The sequence below is a fragment of the Peromyscus leucopus genome, chromosome 19 (genome assembly GCF_004664715.2).
Source record: "Peromyscus leucopus breed LL Stock chromosome 19, UCI_PerLeu_2.1, whole genome shotgun sequence".
Taxonomy (NCBI): domain Eukaryota; kingdom Metazoa; phylum Chordata; class Mammalia; order Rodentia; family Cricetidae; genus Peromyscus; species Peromyscus leucopus.
The window spans coordinates 32,394,186-32,421,222 of record NC_051079.1 but is presented as its reverse complement, the minus strand read 5'-3'; the positions used below and the strand labels follow the sequence as shown (position 1 = coordinate 32,421,222).

At 38.5% G+C, this 27,037-nt stretch overlaps 1 protein-coding gene across 1 annotated transcript in view; it reads right to left on the bottom strand.

The window, feature by feature from the left end:
- Positions 1 to 6,620: 6,620 nt before the first annotated feature.
- The window catches only part of Spink5 (serine peptidase inhibitor Kazal type 5), a 56,254-nt gene continuing 35,837 nt past the window's right edge, over positions 6,621 to 27,037 (bottom strand). The window contains exons 19-32 of the mRNA XM_037197132.1: positions 25,348 to 25,472; positions 22,888 to 22,981; positions 21,590 to 21,717; positions 18,706 to 18,778; positions 17,896 to 18,023; positions 17,655 to 17,733; positions 15,191 to 15,318; positions 14,068 to 14,140; positions 13,085 to 13,174; positions 12,835 to 12,962; positions 12,159 to 12,258; positions 11,336 to 11,466; positions 8,712 to 8,802; positions 6,621 to 7,004 (exon numbers count right to left, since the gene is read on the bottom strand). Of these exons, the coding sequence (XP_037053027.1) occupies positions 6,951 to 7,004; positions 8,712 to 8,802; positions 11,336 to 11,466; positions 12,159 to 12,258; positions 12,835 to 12,962; positions 13,085 to 13,174; positions 14,068 to 14,140; positions 15,191 to 15,318; positions 17,655 to 17,733; positions 17,896 to 18,023; positions 18,706 to 18,778; positions 21,590 to 21,717; positions 22,888 to 22,981; positions 25,348 to 25,472 (1,422 nt within the window). The 3' untranslated portion in view covers positions 6,621 to 6,950. The remainder of the gene's footprint in view (positions 7,005 to 8,711; positions 8,803 to 11,335; positions 11,467 to 12,158; positions 12,259 to 12,834; positions 12,963 to 13,084; positions 13,175 to 14,067; positions 14,141 to 15,190; positions 15,319 to 17,654; positions 17,734 to 17,895; positions 18,024 to 18,705; positions 18,779 to 21,589; positions 21,718 to 22,887; positions 22,982 to 25,347; positions 25,473 to 27,037) is intronic.

The following is a 27,037-nucleotide window of genomic DNA, read 5'->3' as shown; positions in this document are numbered from 1 at the left end:
GTAAAGGCTGTATGCAGGCACTGGCTGGACATATTCACGTTCAGTGACACATTTCTTTTCTGGTAAGTTTTCATTGTTACCTCAATCCATTTCCATAAGTTAGCTTATTGCATGATTGCTTCTAAATGGTGCCATACTTTACTCAGAGAAGAAATCTCTATCTTTACTTCAGAGGTCTTGGGCCATGAATTTGTCAAGATTAGCTGAAAGATACATGAATGTCTGCTGTTTCATTTTCTCCTCTTGTGCATATATGTAAGACTTTCCATGTGTGTGAAAATGTGAAGAACTAATCAAGTCGTAGTTTTGAAAATAATATTTATTACCAATCAAAAATTGAAGTTTGTGAGGCAAAATCTGAGCATTGCTTAATCTTAATCACACTTGGACTCAGTCAGTGTGTTCAATGCTCTGTGATCCCATGGCCATTAAACCTTGACTCATGTGTAAAATATATCCCTTGTCACTTTTCAGAGGTCTGAAGTTTAATGGAGCAGAGCAATTGTGCATGACAATTACTATAAATGAGGCTAATAAGATATTAAGAGAAGAATGCTTTATATTTTGGATGTTTTTCATTCCTAAAGACAAAAATAGCAGAGAAGCCCAATGGGATAATGGTTACTCAGTTTGGAATGGTATTGCTTAAAACCCTACTTGTGCAGACTGGATAGCCTCAGGCAAAGTTCTTTATAGGTAACCATCAGCTTCCTGGTTATCTTTGATTTCTTCCCATTATTGAGATTTAGGAACCTTACTTTTTCTTTTTGTAATCACTTTCTTCCTGAACACTGAATTCTTGCCATTTACAAAGAGGATGGGTGACAACATACTCAATAAGACCTCATCAATCTTTAATTTCTGTAATTATTAGTATATAACCTTTCATATCCTGAGACCTTATTCTTTTTATTAAATATTTTATTTCACATTCAAACATGTATATAGATAAAATCCACTCTATTCTCTTCTTTCCAATTCTTCCCCTATACCCTGTCTTTGAAACCACAAAGCTTGCCCCCAGTGACATACCTTCTTCCGCAGCCCACATCATCCAATCCTTTCCAAACAGTTTCACCAACTGGAAACTAAGCATTCAAATATAAGCCTATGGGGGCCATTTTCCTGCAAAGAACCACAGTGTATAAGTATTCAATTTCATTCTTCCACACTTGGATATTTAGTATTCTGGAAACAAATTGTTGAAGAATGCTGAGCAGTGCTGATGACCAATACTGAAGCTCAAAATGTTGTCAAGCTACTGATAATATAGCTTTGACCTTGATTTATACCTTTTTCCTGTTTGTAAATAACTACTGGTGCTAAGTTCACAACTCTTTCTAATATATGACAAGAAGGGAAAAACGACAAGAAAACTTAGTCACTAGTTTTAGGGTTTTTTTTTTTTTAAATCATTGCTTTTTAGGCCAATGTAGCTGTTTGATATGTTGTATTAAAATGACACAGTTGTCATTTATACCTTCTGGGAGAGGGGAATCAGTTTTCTCCACTAGAGTGACACTGTGTTTATCACCTGCTCCAGGACAGGCCTCATGTTCAGGAGTAGTTGACCAATGTATAATGAACTCCATACAGTTTTTTTTTCTTTGTTTGCTATTGTTTTGTGTGTGTTTTTATTTCATGCTTTTTTCTGTTTAGATGTTGTTTTATTTATTTAGTTTTGGGGGAATTTTGGGGAGTTTGCTGAATTTGGATTTTGTTTGCTTGTTTTTTTTTTTAAGAAAGAACTAAAAGTTGGGTGTGTAGGGTGGGGACAGGTATCTGGAAGGACTTAGGGTGAGGGAAAGAATATGATAAAATTTATTTAAATTTAAAAATTGTTTTAAATAATAAAAATAAAAAAATATATGATTCAGCAGAAACAGCTAAGTAAAAAAAAGAAGGTGCGGTTGAAATTCTGTTCTTCTCTAGAACTTAAAATAAAAAAAGCACTTTAAAGATATATTGAGTAACCAAAGAACAAATAAAGAAAATGTGGTATATATACACAGTGGAGTACTACTCAGGTGTAAGAAACAATGACAGCATGAAATTTACAGGCAAATGGATAGAACTAGAAAATATCATCCTGAGTGAGGTAACCCAGAAGCAGAAGGACAGGACATGGTATGTAGTCACTCATAAATGGATACTAGATGTAAAGCAAAGGATAACCAGACTACAACCCACAGCTCTAGAGAAGCTAGGAAACAAGGAGGACCCTAAGAGGGACGCATGGATCACACTGGGAAGGGGAAGTAGATGAGATCTCTATGAATAAACTGGGGGTAAGGAGGCAGCAATAGATGGGAGGGGATGGGGGATGAGAACAGAGGAAATGGGATAGTTGAGCTGGGGGAGTGACAGAGGAGGAGAGCAATGAAAGAGATATCTTGATAGAGGGAGACATTATAGGGTTAGGGAGAACCTGGTGCTGGGGAAATTCCAGGAATCCTCAAGGGTGACCCAACTTAGACTACTAGAAATAGTGGAGAGTGTGCCTGAACTGGCCTGCCCTGGTAATCAGATTGGTGAATACCCTGTCACCATAGAGCCTTCATCCAATAACTGTTGGAAGCAGATACAGAGATCCACAGCCAAGCACCAGGCCAAGCTTCTGGAGATCAGTTGAAGAGAGGGAAGATGGGTTATATGAGGAAGGGTGGTCAAGATCATGATGGGGAAATCTGCAGAGACAACTGAACCAAGCTCATAGGAACTCAGAACTTTAGACTGACAGCTGTGGAACCTGCACTGGATCAGACTAGACCCTCTGCATGCAGGAGACAGTTGTGTAGCTGGGTCTATTTGAGGGGCTCCTGGCAATGTGATCAGGATCTATCCCTGGTGCATGAGTTGGCTTTCTGGAGCCCATTACCTATGGTGAGAGATGCCTTGTTCAGCTTTGATGCAGTGGGGAGAGGCTTGGTCCTGACTCAACTGAATGTAACAGGCTTTGCTGACTCTCCATGGGAGCTCTTACCCTTTTGGAGGAGGGGATGGAGCGGGGAAGGCTGAGGGGGAAGCTAGGGGTAAAAAAGCTGGAGGAGGGATGGGAGGGGGAATCTGTGGTTGATATGTAGAATGAGTGGAAGATTTTCTTAAATTAAAAAAAATAGATATATTGAAATAATACCAGTTTTAAATTCTGCCATTTGGTTAAATAGACATTTTCAAACAAAACTAAAATCCCATATTGCGTAGATAATGTGGGCAGAAAGCAAGCCCTTGAAGTCTCCAGCTCCAAACTTTGGTTCATTTCTTATTGCTTGGATTTCATCTTAATTTCTTCTTGTTGGGTGAATAGACTAAACCAAATGATGATAGTATCAGTCAGTCAGCATTGACTCAGTCCCTACCCCTCCAGTTCAGCCCCAGTGGGAAATTCATTCACTCTCCATTCCTCTAGAATATTTACCTTGTGCTTCTAAGTGAGGCCAATTTGAGGGTGTGCAACCCCACCAGATGCCCTTCAGTAAGCCTATGTCAGGTGACTCTCCAACTGCAGATCCAGGAAACATAGGTGGAGGATTGGGGTAATGGGATCTTAAAAAGGAAATAAACACATTCATACATAAAAAAAATCCAGAGTAAAGTGGTAGGAAATATCAACTCAGAATAGGGAAACATTGAATTTTGCAAGATGGAAGAGGAAAAAGGAGGGGGTAGGGTGTCTAATGGTCTTGATAGTGCTGGAGGTAGACTGTGGGGCAGCATGTAAGCATGGGGCCCTAGTTTCTCTAGCACTATGAAAACTTCTTTTTAGGAGGGTAAGACAGTCAGGAACAAATTGAAGGAAATTATGTTCCTAGAAAATGAAAGGAGTAGAATGCAAGAGTTGAGTGAGGCTTGAGGCAAATAGAGGCTTTGCATGTCAGGAGGATTTGGATAGTTCATCTTGAAAATTATAGAAGCCACTTGAAGGATTTCCCATGATTCCAGGTATCTTTCGACAACTATCATGTTCTGCTTATAGGTCATGCTTAAGGAGTTATTTACAACCACATTTTACTTAGATAAAACTCCCAACATTTATTTAGATAAACTGGAAGGCAAAAGGCATCTATGTGCCAGTGATGTACAAGGGAAAAGCAGGACATTCCTTGCTTTGTTTGTTTTTGAAATTTTGAGGTATCTGAGAACACATTTGTAATATAACTGGGTAAGAAACAAGAGTCACCTTAGTCAAAGGGAACTGAAAAGGTCACATAACGGAAAGAACACAACAAAATACCATTGTTACATAGCTCACAAAAATAGGAATTTACTTTTTCATGCCTTTAGAAGCTATATGTGCAAGATTAGGGTCCCTTAGCCTGTGGATTCTGAGAGAATGCAGCAGTTCATAATACGCTTCACCAGCGCAGGATACACATTCAAGCCTTTACAGCCACTTTTCTCAGTTTCAAGCAAATATTAAGTATTCATAAGTATTGTATTTTATTGTTTCCTATTACAGAGTGCAAAGAATCAGAGGGTTGCCTGGTACTAAATGGAATGGAAGGTGGTGGAGTGAGCACAAGCTACAGAGAATAAGGGAGATGAACATGTCCATTGCTGTGTTGGTCTATACCAGGGACACTGAAGCCTTACAGTCCAAATTTGACTCACTTTCTGCTGTTGTTAGTACAGGTTGCAGGCTATTCATTTATCTATCTATCTGTCTGTCTATCTATCTATCTATCTATCTATCTATCTATCTATCTATCTATCTATCTATCTACCTTTTATTTATTTTGAAAAAGCGAGGGAGCAGAGTGTTTTGGATTTCTGTCTTTGTTTCCTTTCTTTTGACATTCTGGATCATTTTCCTAGATAATGACATATCTTGGTGGTTAAGATTTAGCTTTAACAAGCTCAAAGGAACTCATAAACTTTAGAATGACAGCTGTGGAACCTGCATGGGACCAGTCTAGACCCAGGAGACAGTTGTGTAGCTGGGTCTGTTTGAGGGCCCCCTGGCAGCGTGATCAGGATATTACCCTGGTGCATAATCTGGCCAGCTTTCTGGATCCCATTACCTATGGTGGGACACCTTGCTCACCCCTGATAAAGCAGGAAGGGGCTTGATCCTGCCTCAGCTGAATGTACCAGATTTAGCTGTCCCCCCATGGGAGAGCTTACCCTGTTGGAGGAGGGGATGAGGGGTGGGGGAGGAAAAGCAGGAGGAGGGATGAGAGGGGAATCTGTGGTTTGTATGTAAAATGAACAACAAAAAATTTAAATATATAAAAAAATTAGGTTTAAATTCTAAAATCACATTTTTTTTTTGTGCCTCACGTACTGCTGATAGCCTAATGCAGCTTCATACAATATTTTTAATGAATTGAACATGAAACAAAGTTTCATGATGATTATAAAGGGTTGGCTAAATCAAAGAGTTTTCGTGCACATTATATTAAAAAAGAACAAGTGGAATATAAAGGATTTCTTGATTAGACATCAACAAATTATTGAAAATGACACGACAAACATCTGTTTCTCAAAAGTTCATGAAAATAGAGTCTCCAGATTTCCTACATATGAGCAAGAAAGAGACATGTGAGAATCTCTGAATTTATCTTGTTCATACCAGAATTACCAGGAAAAAAGTCCCAACAATGCTTGACAAATGGTTGTTGATCATTGTTTCTTGATGACACATAAAAATACAGCGTGGAGACTGATTAATTTTCACTCAATTATGAAGGACAGCAATAATAAAATCCCATTGTATTTAGCTTAGTGGAGATTTATTTATAAAAACACAAGAGCAGAGAGAAAATACAAAATTAACTTCTTAGGTCTAAGCATGTCAGTCACACTCTGAACATTTTTTTCCTGTAGCTAAGAGACATGGAAGATTCTCTATGTGCCTTCTGGAGTTTGTCCTGCCTCAGCCTAGAATCATAGAGTGAATCTGGTACCTACTGCTACCACACAACAGCAGCAACTACAGTCTGAGAAGAGCAGCGTTCCAGCAGAGAGCCTGGAGCCACCCTATCTAATGTTCGTTCTCCTCAGATGTCCCTTGTCTATTGTTGCACGGTGTAGCTGCATTCTCCACGACAGCCACCTCCATCTACATGTGGCCACTGAACACTTGAAACATGACTGGTCCAAACTAGAGCTATGAATAATGGAAAATACACATCAATATCAAAGGTTTATTAAATAAAACATTTGTATTATTTTAGTTAATACGTGATATATTGGGCTAGATAAGATACATAATTAGAATTAATTTTACCTATTTTGTTAACTACTAAAAAATTTAAATTATATATATGGCTCATACAACATTTCTGTTGGAGATTGCCACTGTGGAGATTTACATACATTGTAGATTCATTTCCTTAGTCTTTCTCAGACTGTAGGTAGAAAACCTTGGCATAATCTCAAAAAATAAAAAGGAAATTATCAAGAGGTAAATAATTATGCTTGAGAAATTACTAGATTGTGTCAATTATAGGACTTATGTAATTGAGATATAGTATTTATGGAAATACAGATACTAGGTAAAGTGTCTGATATGGTGGCAGACAGTTTTACACATGTATTGGCTGCCTGAGAGCCCATATTGCTCCTCCTTTCATTCTAGGGACTTATTCCCAATGATGGCAGCAAATTATCTACCAGTGTAAGTCAAAGGGCATCATATATCCAGCTTCTGTTTTTTTTTTTTAATTCCTATTATTAGCAGTGAGAAACAAATCCCAAAAAGGATGTTCTGCTGAGTTTCTACTTTTATTAAACAGGCAGTTGGGCAGACAACATTGTGATCAGATTTCCAGAGTACAGACTGAGTGGACATTTCTCCACATCCTCCGGTCACTGAGTCTAAAAGGAAAGAGATGGAAAGACTGAAAACCAGTGAGTCCAATACCAACAGCTCTGTGTTGTTTTCTATAGTAAAAAGATGAATGAAGAAGTCTTTATATACACAGATGGTGAAGGTAGGCAGTTCAGAATCAAGGCATAGCTTTTTCCTTGTGACTTTTACCAATCATTGCATCATTTTTTTCCTGGAAAAGAAGACAGATAGGTTAGATGCTAGAACTCATTGAAACTACAGGGATATGGTCTGTACCATAAAGCAATGCACTAATAATTCATGTCAAAACCTAACAATATTAAATCATGCTCACATTCTATATGCTATGATGATTATTACCTGAGCAGCTACTATGAAACAAATGTTGAGATGGACACAAAAACAATCATGACTTAACTCTGCTATTGATTGCCTGCTCCCTCATGATGATGTTGTCACTAGCAGCATCTCACAGATAAGGATATTGTGCATCAGAATTTTTAATGACTTTCTATATTCTCCAGTTAGGTCATGCCTTTGGCACAATCCTTCATTACTTAAAGAAATCCATTTTCGTATGATCTTCAGGTAAGTTCCACATGAAGTAGTTTTTGTTAAGTTACCTACACAAGATTAGAGTTACAGGGAAGTGTGGTCCAAGGCTATTCTATTACATTGAGCTTTCAGAAAATTACTGAGATCTCTTTGCCCTAAGACATGTATTTAAGTGGGATTATAAGGAGGTGGAAGATTATATTCATCCAATAAAAACGGGAATCAAGCCAATAAGAATTTGTATGCAAAAATAACCAACAATAGTGTACTAGAATTGGTTAAACCCTTTTTTAACTTATGTATGTGTAAAGGCCTAGAGTAAGGAAATAGGTTGCAAGTTCACATGGGAAGGAGGTGAAAGATTCCAGCTCTCAGCCCATTACAATGTGTCTTCCCACTGTTGATCTGGAACCAAAAATCTCCCAATCCATTTTCCCTCACCAGGCAACATGTCTTGATTAAGATTTGCAAATAAAGTGGAATATTTACCAATTTTGTTATGGTCCAAGTTTTACATGGCATCAAAATGGAGTATAATAACACAGTTATTTCTAGTAACAATCAGCATTAAAATAGTAGTTATTAGATGTAAATAACATGTAAATATATTTCTTAAAAATACATTTACTTAAACTAATTTATTTATTCAAGTTAAATAATAACTATGTCCATATTTCTTTTTCTTCTAAGTTTATACTTTAGAATTTTTTTAAATTCCTTCTTGGGTTGATATAGGTAATGATGATGATGATGATGATAGTAATAGATGCCATTAATTTTTAGACACTGTGACAAATATTCTAATGTTAGTGTATGTTGAATGTTTTCAATAATTCATTAAAAGATTAAGAGTATGTATGTGATTCACTAGAAATATTCTATATGAAAACCATTAAAAACCAGAATTCAAACCAAGTCTTCATTAAAGGTTTCTGTATTATCAAGTTCTATGTCATCCAACCTGGGAAATGGACTTCAGATAGAGTCACCAGGGAGAATTTCAAAGCAAATAATGCATGTTCAAATATCCTGTTAGGAATTTAAATAAAAGGCCAATTTTTGACACTGAGGGAAATTAAATTCTTTGCAATATGCAAAAACATAAGCATTACCTAGAAATGTTTTCAATTCAGTTGTTACTATCTGCCTCTCTTGGCCTTCGTCTCATCTTATGATCGGTATATGCTCATTACCACATGCTTCAATAATTACTTAATCATCCTGGTAGTAAAGTGGCTAGTTCTCAAGTCATCTGATCTAGAAGTGTGACTTCTCTGGCCCGACAAATTCTCATTTCCAGGTGCAGAGAACCAAAACATAACCCATAGCAACTACCACCATCACCCAAAGGCCAGTGACTCACAGATGCAGGTGTGCCAGCAGGTATTGCTTCCAGGTTGCTGCTCTCCTCACACTTTCCTTGACTACGTATTTGTATATTAGTCTGACGCATCCTAAAAAAGGAGAGATATTTCAACGATGGGAAAAATACTTAGGAAGAATGAGAAATAAATGTAGATAATATTTGAGTACCAAAAATACTGAAATGAGCCGGGCGGTGGTGGTGCATGCCTTTAATCCCAGCACTTGGGAGGCAGAGGCAGGCTGATCTCTGTGAGTTTGAGGCCAGCCTGCTCTCCAAAGTGAGTTCCAAGAAAGGCAAAGCTACACAGAGAAACCCTGTCTTGAAAAACCAAAAAAAAAAAAAGTACTGAAATGAATATAAAAGTCTAGAATATTCACAGAACCATTTTCTAGTTAGCATCATCTAGATTTGGCCTCTCTCTTCTGTTCCTAACCTATCCCTTAGTTCTAAGCTGATTTCATCACACTTCAAACAAGACAGACTCATTTGCTTCTTAATCCGTAGCTGTTTTATAAATTTAATTTCAATGAGAGAGAGAGAGAGAGAGAGAGAGAGAGAGAGAGAGAGAGAGAGAGAGAGAGACTCTGCATGTGTATGTGTCCATATGTGTCTGTGTGTCCATGTGTGTTTGTGTGCCCATGTGTGTGTGTTATGAACACTGGCACTTATGTACTGTAGCACTGATGCAGAGGTCAGAAGACAACTTTTGGGAACCAGTTCACTGCTTTCACTGTGGGTTCTGGGGATTGAATTCAGGTAAATAGATATAAGCAGTCAGTGTCCTCGCCTGCTGAACCACCTCACTAGCCCACATGACTTTATTTCGTAGGTGAGAAAATTAGATCCCAGATAGAAGTTTGGCTATATAAAGTATCTATAATATAACTTTGGGGATAGGCAATAGAACAAAATATAATAATATAGAATTATTTCTAGAACCTGAAATTATATTTGAGAGAATTTTAAGACCTTTAACATAAGAAATTTTGTAAAGAAAGATCCTGCTTCTCATCTGCAGTGCTGGGGAGGATCCATTGTCTATCACAGAAGCAGAATTGGCTTAATTTGAAGTTGCTTCCCTATAGTTTCCTCTAGCCCTTCAGTAAATATTGGTTCCTCTTCCATGGGAAAACCTGAGTCTTCTCTATGAGGTCTAGTCCCACCTTCATTAGCCTTGGCACGCACCCCAGGTATACTACATTAACCTTCTTCACTTGAGCTTCTAGGAAGTTTTCTTGATTAGAGTTTACCCTGGGCTGGCATAGTTAATGAAAAAATTTAAACAGTATCAATAATGTAAGGTCCTTAGGTTTATAATAAAAAAGAATCGAAGAATTTAGGTGTAGGAGATACTGTGTATATACAGTAATTGAATTCCTAGAAAGGTTAATTTATTATTTAAACAAATATTTAATTTCCGCTGATATAGTCAGGGAGCCCATGAGTTTGTAGATTTTGAGTCCACACATTATGCCACATCTTTATATTATCAAAGGAATTTCTAGTCTCACAAATGGGAGTAGAACCACTACATTGGAGATAACAATAGTATAGTAAAGCAACTAAAGTTAAACCTCAATTATTTAGACTCAGAAAAAGCAAAAGTAAGATATTTTCTAATTTTTGTGAGTTTTGTGACATTCAATAAACTAATGGAACTCTTTGAGTATCAGGTTCACCCATGTACTAAGATAATAACAGGACTCTACATCAGGTTATGAAAACTTGATGTTGAAATGGGAAAATGTCTTATCACCACACCGTACCTGCAGGTACAATGGCATGTAAGTACACAGTTTACAGTTCACATTTCTAGTTATGAAGCATTGCCAGCATAGGTCTAAGGAAAATTGGTCACAGGGAAGCTAGGAGATGGTGAGTGATATGTATATGGACAATGAGGAGTTTTTGCAAAATTGGTATTTGAAAAGACAATCAACCAAGCTAAAACAAATAATGAAAGAATTAAACAGCTCTTTGCACTTAACCTATACTTTCATATCTAAGTTCTTCTCAGTAATCAGTGAACTTAGCAGCTTAAGGAGTGGTCTCCACTTTCTTCCAAGGAAGATATTGAGACTCCACATGATGAGATAATTGCCTAACACATACAAGCAGTAATAAAGCTGAGAACAGACATCATACATGCCATTGATGCAAGCATTGTTTCTGTTGGGTGGTACTAATTCCTTCAAGAGGAAGGCTTAGAGATGATGGGAAACCAATGGCTGTCTTACAGTCATACAATCTTAGATATTGCGGGTGGTACAGACACCACATATGTGGTGGTTCTCAACTGCTTTCTCTTCCTATGTGCCTGACGGATGATGGTCACACTCTCATCATCTACATGAGTCTACACAGTCTTACATAGATGTTCTTCAATCATTGTGAGCTCATCACCACTCTTTCCTCTTTTCCTACTATTCTGAAGTATGAAATAATAGAGACAGACAATTATATTAAAAGGATACTATTATATCCTTTTTATTTTAAACAAACACATTTTGAATTTTGAAATGCTGACGAACAGATAACAGATATTAGAACCCTATGATGGGCAATATTGCAGTTGGAAACCTCCACACTGGAAGATGAGATGGTGTAATATGGGTACTTACAGGTTTTCGTGACAGAGCAGGCAAGGGTTGGCGTATGTTTGGCCATCATCCCCACAGACAGGCTGTATATTCTTTGGGCAAAGATAACCCATCCTGGGTAATATTCGGTAGTGTTTGCACATGTCAGAGTCCTACATGGGTCAAGTAGAGAGCATAGTTGCTTAAGACTTTCAAGTAATTGTATGGGATGGAGAAACATTGGTTTTCCTAATTGCATCTGAGTCAACTATTAAGAATAGGACTGTGATACGTTTTTCAAATGCACATATTATTTGATGTCAGATTGAGTTGGCATAACTTCCTGGCTTTGGCTTCTTTTAACTAGAGAATATTAGTAAGAAAAAGAAAAAAGAAACCAAGAATGAAGCAGTAAGTGAACTCTTTAATGATCTGAAGCATAACAAGCTGGGACATGTTTCTAGGATTGAGTCGAGAAAAAAAATCATGCTAGAAACAATATTCACTCTTAAATAATGAATTTCCTTTGCAATGGACATTGGTATGGGCTTGCCTGTTTAAGATACTGGTTGCTCTAAGAGATCAGATTCCAGTCTGAAAAAATTAGTCCAAATGTCCCTTGCTAACTCTGGTCTCTATTTCCCTAGGAGACTCTCTGGTCTTTATCTTCTATAGTGGCAAAAGAAATATGTAAAAATTGTCCTTCTTTATCTCTGCCACACTACCTCCCACATGTATGGCAAAGACTTGTAAACAAATGTTCTCATGAGGCCACTCCAATCAAACAATTAGGATGCTTGCCAGGCTTCCCAACCCCTGGAGGACAAAAGCAGCTGATCTGATAATCCAAGGAGAAACTTTTTACCTCAGAGGAGCTGGAAAATCCTGGACCATCTTCTTCTTTAGTAACCCTAATGTGTGATGGATTTTCTTGAAGCTCCGACCTTTCCAAAGCTTCCTTTTCACTAGAAGAAAAAAGAAAGAAAAAACATTAAAAAGGATATTCACAAAACTTCTGTAACTTCTCATGTAAAGACAGACAGTCCCAGGAAAAGATGAGGGAACCCTAGAACAATCCATCAGGATATGACCAGAATGAGATGTATTAAAACACACACTGAGCGGCACTGATAATTCATTCCTATCTCAAAAACATTCTCTATGAAAAACTACGGAGTATTGATGTTGTCTTCATGGGTGCTTTAAACCAACACAGTGTTCACTCATCTTGACATGGGTTTGTTCACTGGTCAAATCATTTAGCTCCTGAGACCCTTATTTATTGCATTCTAAGGTATAAAACTTAGTATTTTTTTATGACTATTCTTTCAGCTCTCACGTAGTTTTGGACCAAGGATTTGAAATGAGTGCTCTGGTAAGGACATACACTTTCACTTCCTGTCTCCAAACCCTTGTATCTTAATTTGCAGCCTTTGTCCATACCGTTTCTCTTGGACTCATGAGCACATACATGCATTCAATCAGCACTTTGTAAAAATGTGCATTCCTTGCTGGTTGCTGAGCACAATGAGATTACTCACAGGACATCTCTGCACATGTGGCACTTGTTTTGATAGACGGTCCCATCAGCATCACGAATTGGGTCATCCTTTTGTGTACAGAGAAGCTTGTTATTCCTCATAAGCTTTCGGAACTCACTGCACTCATCCTAGGGAATGAGATAGGGGAGGTGGAGGTGGGCATGAGCTTTCCTCTTGTTGCTGGGTGTTTTTTTTTTTTTAATCAAACTCGGCTTTAGGAGATATCTTGTGGCTCTTGGCTGGTACTCACTTCGCTCATCCCAGCAACGGAGGGCAAAGAACTCCTGGCCTGCCTAGGTTTTGCATCCTCTGCTGTGTTGTGAACTTCTCCGCACTCGTCCTGAAAGGTAGGGAAACATAAGAAAAGACTTGACTGGCACATCTCATCTCCTACTTATTTGCCTACCCATCATCTGTCCTCTCTCTTTTCCATAAGCCAAGGAGAATCTCAAAGCACTCTGGGCTAAAAGTGTGATGATCACTGTGAAATGACTGAGTGAAAATGCTGCCTTCTTTTCAATATTGGGAAGTAAAGAGAAGCGGGGTGGTGGTGGCGCATGCCTTTAATTCCAGCACTTGAGACACGGAGGCAGGTGAATCTCTGTGAGTTTGAGGCCAGCCAGGTCTACAAAGGGAGTTCCAGGACAGGCTCCAAAGCTACACAGAGAAAACCTGTCTCAACTCCTGCCCCCTCAAAAGAGAGAAAAGTAAAGAGAAATAGTATTGTAATGCATGCATGCTATTGATGCATGGATGCCGAGAAAATCATCTGGAGAAAACAGAAGACATCATCAAAGACGAGCCAAACATGAGTCTTAGGATGTCTGTTTGTTACAGGAATCATTAAAGTCAATATCAACAAGCTACCTAAAGCCTCCTTTCACATTTAAAGTGTCAACTATAAGCATGTAGTTGAGGTGAAAGAAAGCTGGGTCCTCTAGTTTTCCAATTCATATTTCTGTTAAGGTAGAAAGACAAAAATTGACATAGACTATGGGAGAATTCTCTAAGAATGTTTTAAAGGATTAACTCACGTGTGTGTGTGTGTGTGTGTGTGTGTGTGTGTGTGTGTGTGTGTGTTGATATATCTTGTATTGTGACTGAAAGTGAGATTGTTGTCAAAATTAAAATTTTAAGTATAATGTTAGTATCTTTCTCACTTTAAGACTACATGGGAAGGTAAAATTCTGAGGGTGAGTGGTAAAGCCCATATTGTATCCACTAAAACCCAACCTTTCTCTCATTTGCAGACTGAGGACTTGAGTTTTCTTCATTCCTCATTTTTCGTTCACTAGCTTCTCGTTCACTGCAGAATGAAATAAGGAAAACCAATAAAGAAATAGCTCTAGGATCATGCTGAATTGTCTTTAACCAAGTATTTTTCCAATACAAAACGTTAATAAATATAATGCTATGGTCCTATACCTTAAAAACATCTAGACATACATCTGTTGTCTCTGATGGCTGGACTGTTCATGGTCTATTGTGGCAACATGCTGAACGTTTACTGATTCTGTTGCTTTACTATCATCCCGATTCAAAGGAAGCTAAAGGGCTGTTGCTTCTTAAGAGAATATGTTTATTTTATTCTCTCATCCAGACTATAGATTCATTTCTCCTTTTTTTGGTACTTTTAAAGTTGCATTCTGCTTAAACTCTGTTTTGTTTCTTCTTCTCATAGTTACAATGCTTTAAAGTTGATGAGCATTCTAGAAAACGCTGTCTCCTTGGATCTCCACTAAAACTGTATGTGTGGTCCTTGTAATTCCTTCACATACACGATGAACTGAAGTTAGGTGAAATACGTGCCTCTCATCAGTGGCTGAGCTTTTTCTTTTAAAGACACTGACTGCCACTGATGAGAGCTGTGTTTTTCACAGAGCTTCAGTTCAGTTCTGGTGTCTAATCCCAGTGCTCAGGAGCCAGAGGCAGGCAGATCGCTGTGAGTTCGTAGCCAGCCTGGTTTACAGAATGAGTTCCAGGACAGCCAGAGCTACACAGAGAAACCTTGTCTCAAAAAACCAAACTAAATAAGTAAATAAATAAATAGATAGATAAATAAAAAATAAATAAAATAAACAGATAAATAAAGTTAATAAATAAACAAAAGATGCTGATTTGTAAATGTATCATGATGGTTTTCCAACTCAGAAGACCTAGGTAGGATTATGCTTCTCATCTTTTAAAAGTATAGCTCCTCCCTGAGTGCCTTGAAAACTAACACTAGTCTACATACACGAGGAGATGTATTTATCTATAATGTATGAAACCAAGTGTCATAGGCTTGTAAGTGACTAATTCTTTTCTGGCAAACAAGCACAATTTATCAAATTCATCAACAAGCCTGTTAACGTACAATATACTCTGACACATGGCACACTTGTTAACATGCGTCTTGCCATCTGGGCCTCGGATGGGATCATTTTCTCTGGTGCAGATCAGCAGCCCATCTTTCTGCATGCTCCGGAATTCATGACATTGATCCTGACAAGAGCAAATAGACACATATTACTACTTTAGCCTAGCAATTTGTCATCTGAAATCACCAGGACAGAGAAGAAGAGACATATCACTGTCTTACTCTAAACATTTACCATCTGAAAGCACCGTGACAGTTAGGCACGGACTCATAATCCTGGGAGGAAAATAGAGAAAAGGAGATGTATGTGGGCACGCTTACCATGTCACATGTGCAGAGTCAGGGGACCTGCAGAGAAGTTGGTTCTCTCACTTCACTACATGAATTCCACGGATCAAACTCAGAGTTTCACGCTTGGTGGCAATTGCCATTTTACCTTCTGAGTCAGCTTGTCACACAATCACATCTTTAAAATATTTTCTATCATGTGAATTACATGTCAGCTCATGTGATGTGCAACCATTTTTCTCATTTTACATTTTAGAAAAGACTCAGAAATATTAAATGATCAAGGTAAACATTGGGTTGGTGACTGACAGGTATCTACTGACAGAGACGTTCCTCATTTTTATTTCTTTGCTTTTCCATGACAGAGAAAAAAGCCATTAATTTATAAGAAAATAGAGCTGGGTTTTTTATGTAAAAAAAAATCAACTTTAAAACAATGTCAAAGGAACTGATCCTGTGAGATCTTACCTTGAACTCCCTGAACTCCAAAGAGACCTTTGGAGACACTGTCATTAAAATACTAACAGAGACTTAGAGACAGACTGAGTTTTTGTTGTTGTTTTTTGGTTTTTTTGGTTTTTTTTCTCCTACAGACAATCTCATGCTTACTTGTACCATGGAATTATCAAATTATCTCTGGACTTGAACATCTGACCACTGTATTATTTGTCTCACAAACATCATTTTCAGAAGCAGCTGGAGGTATTTTCTTTCCCAGGTGTTCACACTATTGAGCACATATATGTGAACAGTAACGCTCATTATCATCGTACTGTTGGCCTTCAGGATTTGACCTCCTGATCTGCTTATAGTGTGTGTGAGAGGCTCCTCTCTCTTGAACTTTTCTTGGTGGTAAAACCAGAGATGTTCATGAGATAGATTTTTCAAACTGTTTGGACCTAAGAGTTTTCCAATCTTAGTTTGATTTGATCATATGAAGAAATCTATAGCTCTCTTTTGACACACTTCAAAGCAATATTCTGAATATTATATAGAGAGAATTGCAAGTTTGTCTTTCTAATTGGATTTCACAGGTGAGACGTGCTGCATAATAATGGACATTCGGTGCTGTCGTTGTGAAAAGAGCACTAGTTGTAAAGCCCCAAGTTGAACACCAGGTGGCAGTCAAGTGCCATCTGGAGAAGTTACTGTGCATGCTCCAAATAGATTTCTTTTGCTGACTGAAATCTTTGGTGCTTACCTTTTCCTCCCCTATGCCCAAGCCCAACCCTTTCCCATGGCCCAATTGCCTTTTAGAGCTTCAAAAGAAATCCACTGGGTGGATAGTCACAACACTTTGATAACTGCTGCTGGTCCTGCGAATGTGGAGTACCCATGTTGGAGCTGTTTCTAAGACAGAGTGACATACTGTTTTGGGCAGAGCTAGCCATATCTTTTTCTGTTCATTACCACATCCTCAATGACTGGGAGAGAATGGGCATTTCAAAAGTGTTAGTTACGTGGATTCCCTTTACAATGAAACTTTAGGTGAGCCTGTGGCTTTAAGGTGTTCACTGCGTTAAGTGCTTGAGTCTCAAAGATCCGAGCCTAGCCAGAAAGAATCAAGGCATACCTCCCCTGCTAGCTCAGGTCTCCAACTCCCTGAGGCTGCTTGCTCCTTATCTTCTGTAGAGGCAAAATAAATGTGCAAAAAAAAAAAAAATGTGCCTCTTTACGTCTGCACACTGTCTCCTGTGCATATGACAGAAACTTGCACATACATGCTCCTATCTGTGCCACTTCAACTAGACAGCTCTGATGCCTCTCCTGGAACTGGCTTTGAACTTTGGACAGGCTCCCCAACCCTAGAGCTCTCTCTACCTCACTGTCTCTCACCCTCACCATCTCTTTCTTGTCATTCTCTCAGTCAGGTATCTCTCCCGTGCAGTCCATTGTAGCTTTTTCTCCCTAAACTGATCTTCTCAATGGTTTTAGAAGTCTATAATTTTCTTCCACCTCACAGTCCCATTGTGCTGCCTCAGACATGATGCATCATCCCTCATAATATTCACCTACTTCACCATGGCCCAACCACGCTCCCATGGGTGCAAGGTCACCTCTCTTAATAAAGCCCATCTTCTGAAAGGTAATTTCATGCTGGCTCCGAAGCCATCACCTGCCTCTCCTTAACATGAACCCACCAAATTCAGTATTAAAATGTCTGACATATTACCTCTTTATCATTCTTGTTTTTCCCAGTGTTTCTCTTGTCTTCATCCTCTTTCTTTTTCTTTTCAGCGGCCTCTCTTTCCCTGAGAGAAAGGATGGGAAGAAACAGTTCTACCAGAGTGGATAAATATCTCTTGTGTATAGGACTCACTTCTAAGCCATTTGCTATTCTGCTCAAATGGCTGCAATGTGATTATTATGCTATCTGGACTCACAGCCCAAATACTGTTTGGGAAAACACTTACAGTCTTTCTTTGCACATGGCACACTTGTTGCCATGAGTCTTGCCATCTGGACCCCGGGTAGGGTCACTTTCCCGAGTACAGAGAAGTTTCCCATTTTTCATTTGACTTCTAAACTGATCACACACATCCTGAAAATAAATAAGGAAAGATAATCAGTGCTGTTTCACATAGTAATTGACTGGGTTTGGAAAGCTGAAGATTTCCATTTAAATGTCTGGCAGTCATAAAACCTTACTGAGGTAGGCAGCATTATGGCATAAGGGCATCTATGTCTTTATGTCTGAAGTATGTAAATATGTTGCTTTATCAATTAATGTAATCATCTAAATGGAGAATTAAGAGCACCAATCAGTTGTATTTGAAGTGGGAAGGTTATTTGGGACGAGTGGAGAGAACTCATTGTAACCACGAAGGGTTCTTACTCAAACAGAGGAGTTGATACAAGAAGGACAGAGAATCAGACATGAGTAAGCATGCTGGACAGAAGGCAATCACAAAATCAAAGAAGGAAGACGGTTCTTGGAAGTCTAGAGACAGGGAAGAAACACCCCGCCCTGTAGCTTCCACAATGGAGCATAGGTCTGCCAACATCTTGGCTTTAGTGGGGTCATTTGGAATGTCTGACCTCCATGAATGTAGGAGAATAACTTGCATCACTGTGAGCCAGTGTCTATAGTAACTTTTTATAGCAACAATATAAAATCCAGTGTTAGTGCTGACAGTCCAAAGGGAAGGTCTCCATTGACCACATCGACAACAATCTCGTTCCACCTTTTTGACGGCTTACACCAAACCTCAGCATGGACTTACCTTTTTGGTGGCTGATCCAGTCTCATTTGATCTTGAGGCAGAATATTTATTCTTTTCCTCCATTTCTCTCTGCCTATGAGAGAAGGGGTCAATAGTCATCTGTTTGGCACAAACGCAAATGCAGGAATGAAGGGGTCTGAGGGCATTGGTTCTAAACCTTCTCTTTCACAGTGAGTGTCTCCGCTCTTTGAGAGCCACAGACTACTCCATCACTAAGATTCTAGGGTAGGAGCCTCCTTCACCACAAAATACATTATCAAATCCTTTGATTACAGCTCTCATACTTCCAATCTAAACACATCTCCAGTGTTAGTCCACATTCCTAGAATGGTGATCCATGATTTTGAGGTTAAAAAAAAAATCAACCACTGTATATTATTTCTTAAAGCATGGCCCTCAATAATTGCATAAATAGTAAATTCAAACAAAAGTAAGTCATAACATTCTAATCAATTTAATTATTGAAAATAGAGGGTTCCTGGAATGTCATAGCATGACAAAAATCTAATTATAGTCATACCTTTAGCTATAAATCTCCAATAATTGCCTGGAGAGATAGCTCAGTTGTTAAATTGTTTGCCTCACAGACACGAGGATACAAGTTCAAATCCCCAGCATCCATGTCGAAAGCAGATGCATATAATCCCAAAGATGGAGATACAGAGACAAGAGAATCTATGAAGGCCACTGGCCAGTCAACTCCAAGTCTCCCACCCATAATAATACATGATACACATGCTAATAATGCAGAGTAAGCTCTAGGTTGTTGTACAGAAGAAATGGACTGTAACTAGAACCCTCAAGACCACTCTCCATGAAACCTTTAAGAAAACCAATCTTATAGAATGTCAGCATTTGGATAAGAGTTCATCACATAACCTCAGAAAAGTAAGGAATGAGTGAATTATACTTTTTTGGGATGAAAGATAGATGCTACATATTTACTAATGGCGCTACAACTAAATGCCATGACTAAAAGCTCCCATAAATGCTGCAAGCCACAATAATATGAAGTAGGATTTCAGCTGACTGTAGGATTTTACCTGGAAGAAACCAAAGGCCTTCCAGAGGTAAAGCCGAGGCTTAAGGAGTCTTGGCAATATTTGATTTTTGAGTATCAGCCATTTCCTACCATGAATTTCTTGTGTGCTATTGTAGCTTTTCCATCATTCATTGGGCACAATTTCCCCTCTACAGATGGAATATTTAGATAATCTTCTGTGCAGTAACGCAGCCAGGATCTCTAAATTCAGGCCTTTCTGCCATTATTGTCATTAGTGGCATCCGTCCAGGACCATCCTCAGATGAAGGAAAGTATTTTATGACAGATACCTCTGTACTCTCTAAGAACAGACTTAAGCATCTAGACGATCTGTTTGAGTAGGCCTGGCAGATGATCTAATTAAGCTTAACTTTCTCCCTTTCCAAAGTCTTATCTCTAGTTTTAAATCTACCTTAAACTATTAGCTCAGAACTGAAGGGTTTCTACTTACAGGTACATCAAGCTGACTCAGGCTTCCCAGCCACCAAGTGTACTCCCCGGCCCGGCCAGAAAACCTCAGTAGCCAAGATAGCTTGGACAGATAATGGGCCAAGGAAAATAAGGCAGTTTTATTTTCACTCATCACTGATAGACTCCTAACACTGTAACTAACTGCTTCTAAGAATATAGTTGAGCACATAAAATCCCCCTTGCTCAGATATTAACTGAATTTAGCCCTCAGTTGATTCTATTACCCATTAGTCACTTCCCTTTTGGGTTGCAGATGATGGCTGGCAATTACTTCTCCTTTGTGTGGCTTTCATTGCCCCCCCTGGTGACCCTGCTTTACATGGATATATAACTGTAAACCTCAGAGACTTGGGGGACTAGATGGAAAAGAGAAAAGAGGATGACATGGGTAAAGAGAAAAGAAAATGTAAAAACTAGATGGGTAAGAACTGGAGAGGAATGAACTGAGATGGGAAAGAACCAGATTGGAGGGCTAGAAGAGAGTACCAGAGGAATGAGATGGAAGATGAGGAAGAACCAGATGGGGAAGAACAAGAGGAGAAAGGAGATGGGAGAGGAGCTGAGACGGGAAAGAATTAGATGGATGAGAACCTAGATGGGGCAGAACTAGATGGGAGAATTAAGGTAGAACTTAGAGGGGACAGCAGATTAATGTAGAGAGAGATCAGACAAGAAAGGAGCTAGGCATGAGAACAGAACTGAAGCTGTGTAGACAGGATTTTATTGCAGAGGAATAAAGTAAACGGATGAAAGAGCTCAGTGTACTTAGATTCTTTTCCTGAAAACAATTCACGCCGCTTGTAGCTTCTCTTCTGGGCCCCTGAGAAGAAGATTATTCAGGCTGGTCCTTAATAATTTTCGAGACATTAATGTTTAGGGTCATCTAGGACTGATTCAATTTACAGATGGCACTAGCAATAACTGTGTTATTGACCCTAACGGGATGAATCAAAGTGGCTGAACTATGTCATGAAATACTCTAATAATTCACCAATGGAAAATAAAGAGAAGTAACTACTCCCATTTCTATAGTTAAGTATATTTCATACACATGACAAGAAACTAGCTCTCTTAAACAGTGGTCAGCTACTCCAGAGGACTATCATTAAATTTCACTAGGTAGGTCAAGGCAATGAACAACTTTCTGTCACAATGACACTCAGAGGTCACAGAATTACAGTGGCAAATGAGGACCATCAGCCACTTGATTAACTGCCACCTTGAGCTTATGTTCCTGAGGAAACATTAAAAAAAAGACCATTGGGATTAATGAAAAGAACTTTCACAGAAGGAGCCATAGAAAAGGAGAAATATCATTCACTCAGGAGAAATGCTTGTCTTTTAGACACACTTGCTATGAGAAGCACTTACAGTAGCTCTTTACACATGACACATTTATTGTTGTATGGTTTCCCATCAGCACCACGTACAGGGTCACTCTCTCTAGTACAGCTGAGTTCTCCATTTTTCATGCTTTCCCAATATTGAGCACATTCTTCCTGAAAAGGGAGAAGAAAGCAGGCCACATAGTTAGTCTATTTTATTATTGCCAAGTTCATGAAGCAATCACTATCAGAAACATCCTTTCCTTTCACCCTTGCAAATATTTCATCACCACGTGTTGCGGTCCATAGAGAAAAAGGGGCTAGAATCCTCCATGTTCTAATGATAAAGGGTCAGTTTCATAGCCCTTACTGTGTTTAAATATTTGCACAGGGAAATCATACAGTGGCTAAGGTCTGATGGCACAGATAAAAGGTCAGAAAAACAATAGACTAAAGACCAAATCTACATTCCTGCTTGTTCAGATGTGTAATGTTTCAATGAAACAATCATTCCTTCATTTATTTATTTAGGCATCATTTGGGATTCCTTCTCCAGAATAATACAACATGTTTACCAGACAGGTTCACTGTCTGAACAAGACAGACAACCAGATTGAACATGTCTACTTCCTGAGAGTGAGAATTCATTGTCCTAAGGAGAAGCGTTAGGGGAAAAAAAACCTAGAAAAGATGGGTTTTTATCACATTTGGGAGCCAAGAGATGGCCTTGGTCTCCTTGTGGCCATAAAGGTGAATAGGCGGCAGAAATCTCATGAAATGTTGCTGTACCTCATTCAATAAAGCCATGCTCATGCTGTAAAATGTCTCAAATGTGCTCAAGGTACCTAAATTATTTTCTCTTTCTCTTTAAGAGAACTTTGAGATAAGAGAGAGGAAGCAACTTATTCAGAGTCTCACAAGTCCATATGGTAAGGGCCAATGGTACAGGCTCCCATAGTTTTTTCTCTTTTATTATACTGTCCTGCTTTGGACAGTAGAAAAGATAACTCAAAGGCTTAGCCTCATCCACAGTGATAAAGGTAGAGTGAAAAAAGTGAAGATGCTGATGAGAATCAATATTGACACAAGATTAGAGTCCTAAAAAGGGTCAGGAGACTGGGAAGGTTCACTGTCTCCAATTATTTCCAGATCTAAAGAAGCCAAGAGTCACACAGCAGCAGAATTTGCTAATGTCTTCCCAAAGGCGGAGATGAGATGGAAGACTGTCCTTCCAAGGACCTGCTTCTCTTGGCACTCTGCCTTTCCCCTTACCTTGTGCCCCATCACAACCCCACCAGCCATGAGTTCTGCCTTCTCATGCAGTGAGGTGGGGCTTCCTCTCACCTTAGCCTTCTGTCTCCCACCACCGGAACCATGACCTGAAGTGATTCTCTGACTTTCCTCTTCTTTCCTCATTCTTTCTTCATGTTCTTTCTTGCTGAAAGTCAGAAAGTGGAAGGAATAATAGCTTACTGAATGAAGAACGCATTTCTATGAGCCTATGAAATGTCTCAATTGGATATTGATGGAATATATCAGTGTTTATTTAACATCTGTATTATAGGCCCTCTTCTCAGAAAAAAAATACAACAGATGGATTATGTGGGAATCTTTGTTTGGCAAAGTTTTCATCATGCTAAGAGAAAAACAACATATACTTAACCACCAGCTAATTAGAGCTTCCTAAATGTTTGCTCACAACCTTTGGCTTTATTTCTTAAAGTTGTTGCCTGTTAACATCTTTCTGTCACCCATCTTCACCTTGACCACATGTGTTTTCCTTCTTCCCTGTAGTTGCCCCTCACTGGGTAATGGCACCCATCAGTCCCCTCACACCAGTAGCACAGGGAATGTTAGATTTTCTTCTACTGCTTGTTGCTGTATGCATTTTTCTAAATGAGCCATATTTTTTACCATTTCCTCTCCTAACTGAAACATTTCTGCAGCCCTCACTACATGTAAAATTGATGTCCAAGTCCTTGGTTTGACACTGAAAGTTGCTGAAGTTCTTAAGTTCTAGATGTTTGTTCCTTACACACCACAGTTTTCCTAATCTGGACTTTCTGCAGTTCTGCTATTCTTTCACATGGCCCAGTCATTTATATCTCTTACCCAGATTATAAGGTTCAGGTCTATTTCCACCCAAAACATTCTATTAGCTGTTCCCTCACTGAAGAGCAACATTAAAGGTTTCTGAATGTGCAATGATCAAAAATTAATTTCCAAGCTGGGTGCTGATGGCACATGCCTTTAATCTCAGCATTCTGGAGACAGAGGCAGGTGGATCTATGTGACTCTGAGTGCTAGGCCAGACTGGTCTACAGAGTGAGTTCTGGGACAGCTAGGACTGTTTCAAAGAGAAAGACTGTCTCAACATATCAAATTTCCAACGACTTAGGGAATGGGTCCTTGTCATTGCCTATGTTACATCGTGGAATTTCACTGCAGCATTTGTTTTGAACACACAATGCGCACACTTTCCACTCTGTGAGCTGGCAGCCACTCAGTGCCATAGAAAATTGCCTAAGATCTCAGCTCAGGTTCAAAACTATTACAAGTTAGGAATTGCAGTGATTTCATTTTTCTGTACATTACAAATTTTATGTTCATACAGGAGCATAATGACTTAATTGTGGGAACTAAAGACTTTTAATAATCTTCTATCATCATTCTTCAACACGGATGGAGCAAGCTAGTTCCTCTTTTGATCACATTATGTTAGAGTATTTGATTTTAGAAATTGCTCTGTGAGTTGCTGACTTGTATTTCATAAAATATTTTTTAAATAAATTTTGTCTTCAGATTAGGATAAAATTTCAAACAATTTCTGAAATGACTTCAAGTATACTTCTGCCATTTAAGATGACATATTTATGCAAAATTACATTCTCAGCATTGATGATTATAAAGTCAAAATATTAATCAACTTTGAAAAAATTTGAAAATGTTTTGTGTCTTGCAGTATGAAATATTCAGGCAAGATTTAATTTTTAATTTACAACTGAACAGTTGTAAATTTCATTTTCATTTTATTTTCCCTAATTAAATATATAGTAAATAATTATTTGATTTAAAGTTCTTCAGGATAGTTACAAGTAAGTGTTTGATTTGAAGTGCTTAGTAAGTAGAATAACATTTTCTCAGGGAAAATGAGTTGTGAGTGGCAAAGGTTTAAGAAATCCCAAATTGTATGATCTCTGAGAATTTATCTCATTCATCTTTATCTAATGATTACACATACTGAATACTATAGGTGCTCAGTGAATGTCTCTTGAATGACTTGTGTATTTTAGATGTACTTCCAAATTCTGTGTGAGGCATTACTTATCTTTATTTCCTGAAATATATTTCCCATAATACGGTACAGAGTGATAAATAAAATCTGGGTATTTTCTTCCTAATTGAATTCTAAGATAATGAGTAGAAGAAATATATTTGACAATGGATAATTTTTTTATGAGCAAAGATGTGATTATCTACTGAAAACTAATAAAAAAGGTAATACTCTAATAGTATACTGTTTGTTTCTAGAATTATAAATATTGGGGATGAATAAGAGTGATTCACCTGAAGATACTTTAAAAATAATCATTCATTTCTTTCATATGTAAGTAATGTCATGTACAATATTATACATGTGTAAGTCTGCCCGGATTATTGCCTTTCCCATTTTCTTCACTCACAGTGGGAATTGCATTGTGTATCTCTTGTCTACAATATTATATATGTGTAAGTCTGCAGGCTTGTTGCCTCTCCTACTCTCTGGACTCACGGTAGGAGCTGGAGTGTGGGTCTTGTACTCACAAGAAAGCCTTGCACATGGCACACTTGTTCCCATGGGTCTTGCCATCTGGCCCACGCACAGGGTCATTTTCTCTTGTGCAGAAAAGTTCCCCACCGTTTAAAAGACTCAGAAATTCACTGCAGTCCTAAGAGAAGAAGGGAATTTCAAAAGTTTAAATATTGTTTCAGATATATCACTTTGTTGGCTTCTTATTTGCCATTGAGAGAGAGAGAGAGAGAGAGAGAGAGAGAGAGAGAGAGAGAGAGAGAGAGAGAGAGAGAACCAAAGAATTTCCCCACCTCTGGTGATTGTATTATTCTGTTCTTACCAAGCACATTGGACCCATAAAAGGCTTTGTAGTTTTTCCATTTTGAAATTGAGTCTGAATCCATATGCATGTAAGATTCTCTTAATAAACTGTATTTCCCTTTACATTAAAAAAAAACATTTATTTCTTTAGTGTGTGTGTGTGCGTGCGTGCGTGCGTGCGTGCGTGTGCACCATGACTCATGCGTGGGGGTCAGAGGACAGCTTGTGGGATCAGTTCTCCCATTCCACCACGTGGGTCATGGGGATTGAACTCATATTGCCAGGCTTAGTGGCAAGCACCTTTGATCCCTGAGCTATCTCACTGCTCTTCAACCACATTTTCTGAGAACTGGGCATAATCCTTGCTCAGGGGGCTTATTGCTTATCTCTATTCTGTCATAATGCAATAAAAATAGCATACAGATAGAATCAAACACCTCCGTATTCTGAAGAAAAACCTCAAAGTTCATCTGTCTTCCATACTCTCTTGATTCTTCTTGCATGATACATAACAAAGGTATCTTCCAGTCTCTATTAATAAAGACCTGTGGCTGTTCCATTACCTTTCCAGATGCTTCATCCCCAAATGAAATTTCTACCAGATAATTCCAAAAAGTTAGCTACAGTGCTACTTTGAGGAGTATTGGAATCTTAACAAATCTTATAAGATTCCTATATTTAAGGCTTATTTTCCTAAATTAATAAAATATGATGAAAATGTTCCTTGAGAGTAGTATATGAAGATGAAATATTAATAAATATTCAGGAAAAAATTCCTTCTTCCAAATTAGATTCCTTCCAATATTTGGAAAAAAAGCTTTTCGTTTTTCTTCAACAACTGATAAGTCAATTTATTTAAATAGTTGACTTTGGCCTCTGCAATAGTGGCTTCAACTTCTACTCCTACAAAGAGTCGCTCGTAAATTTCGAATCAGGAAACAAAACCCTGTCTTAGACCCTCCATACAAGCTGTTTCCTTGTACTGATTCTCAGTGTCTGGTGGGCCTGACAGATGGACCTCTTAGCTTCTTTTGCTTCGAGTCTTTGATAAAGTCAGTGCATATCTCCTCCAGATTCTTCATACTGAGGCTGGAGAGGGTAATTGGAATTCAGTGACTTCCCATCTCTTTTCTACGAATGTCTTTTTTTTGTATCCTTGAAAGCTATAGCTACATTGATGTTCCTTGGCTAATGTGCTCCCAGCTAAGCAAATGAGGTTAAGGCAGGATGGAAGTAGACTGGAACAGAACTCTAAAGCACCAGCAACTGCATATTAAGAATGTCTCCCCATATTCTCCCTCAAGTGCCCAGACACTGCAGTTTTTCTGCGTATGACAGCGTTTCAACAACATCTGTTGCATTCGATTTTCTTCCTTCTCTGAAGAGTTTAGAATGATGTCC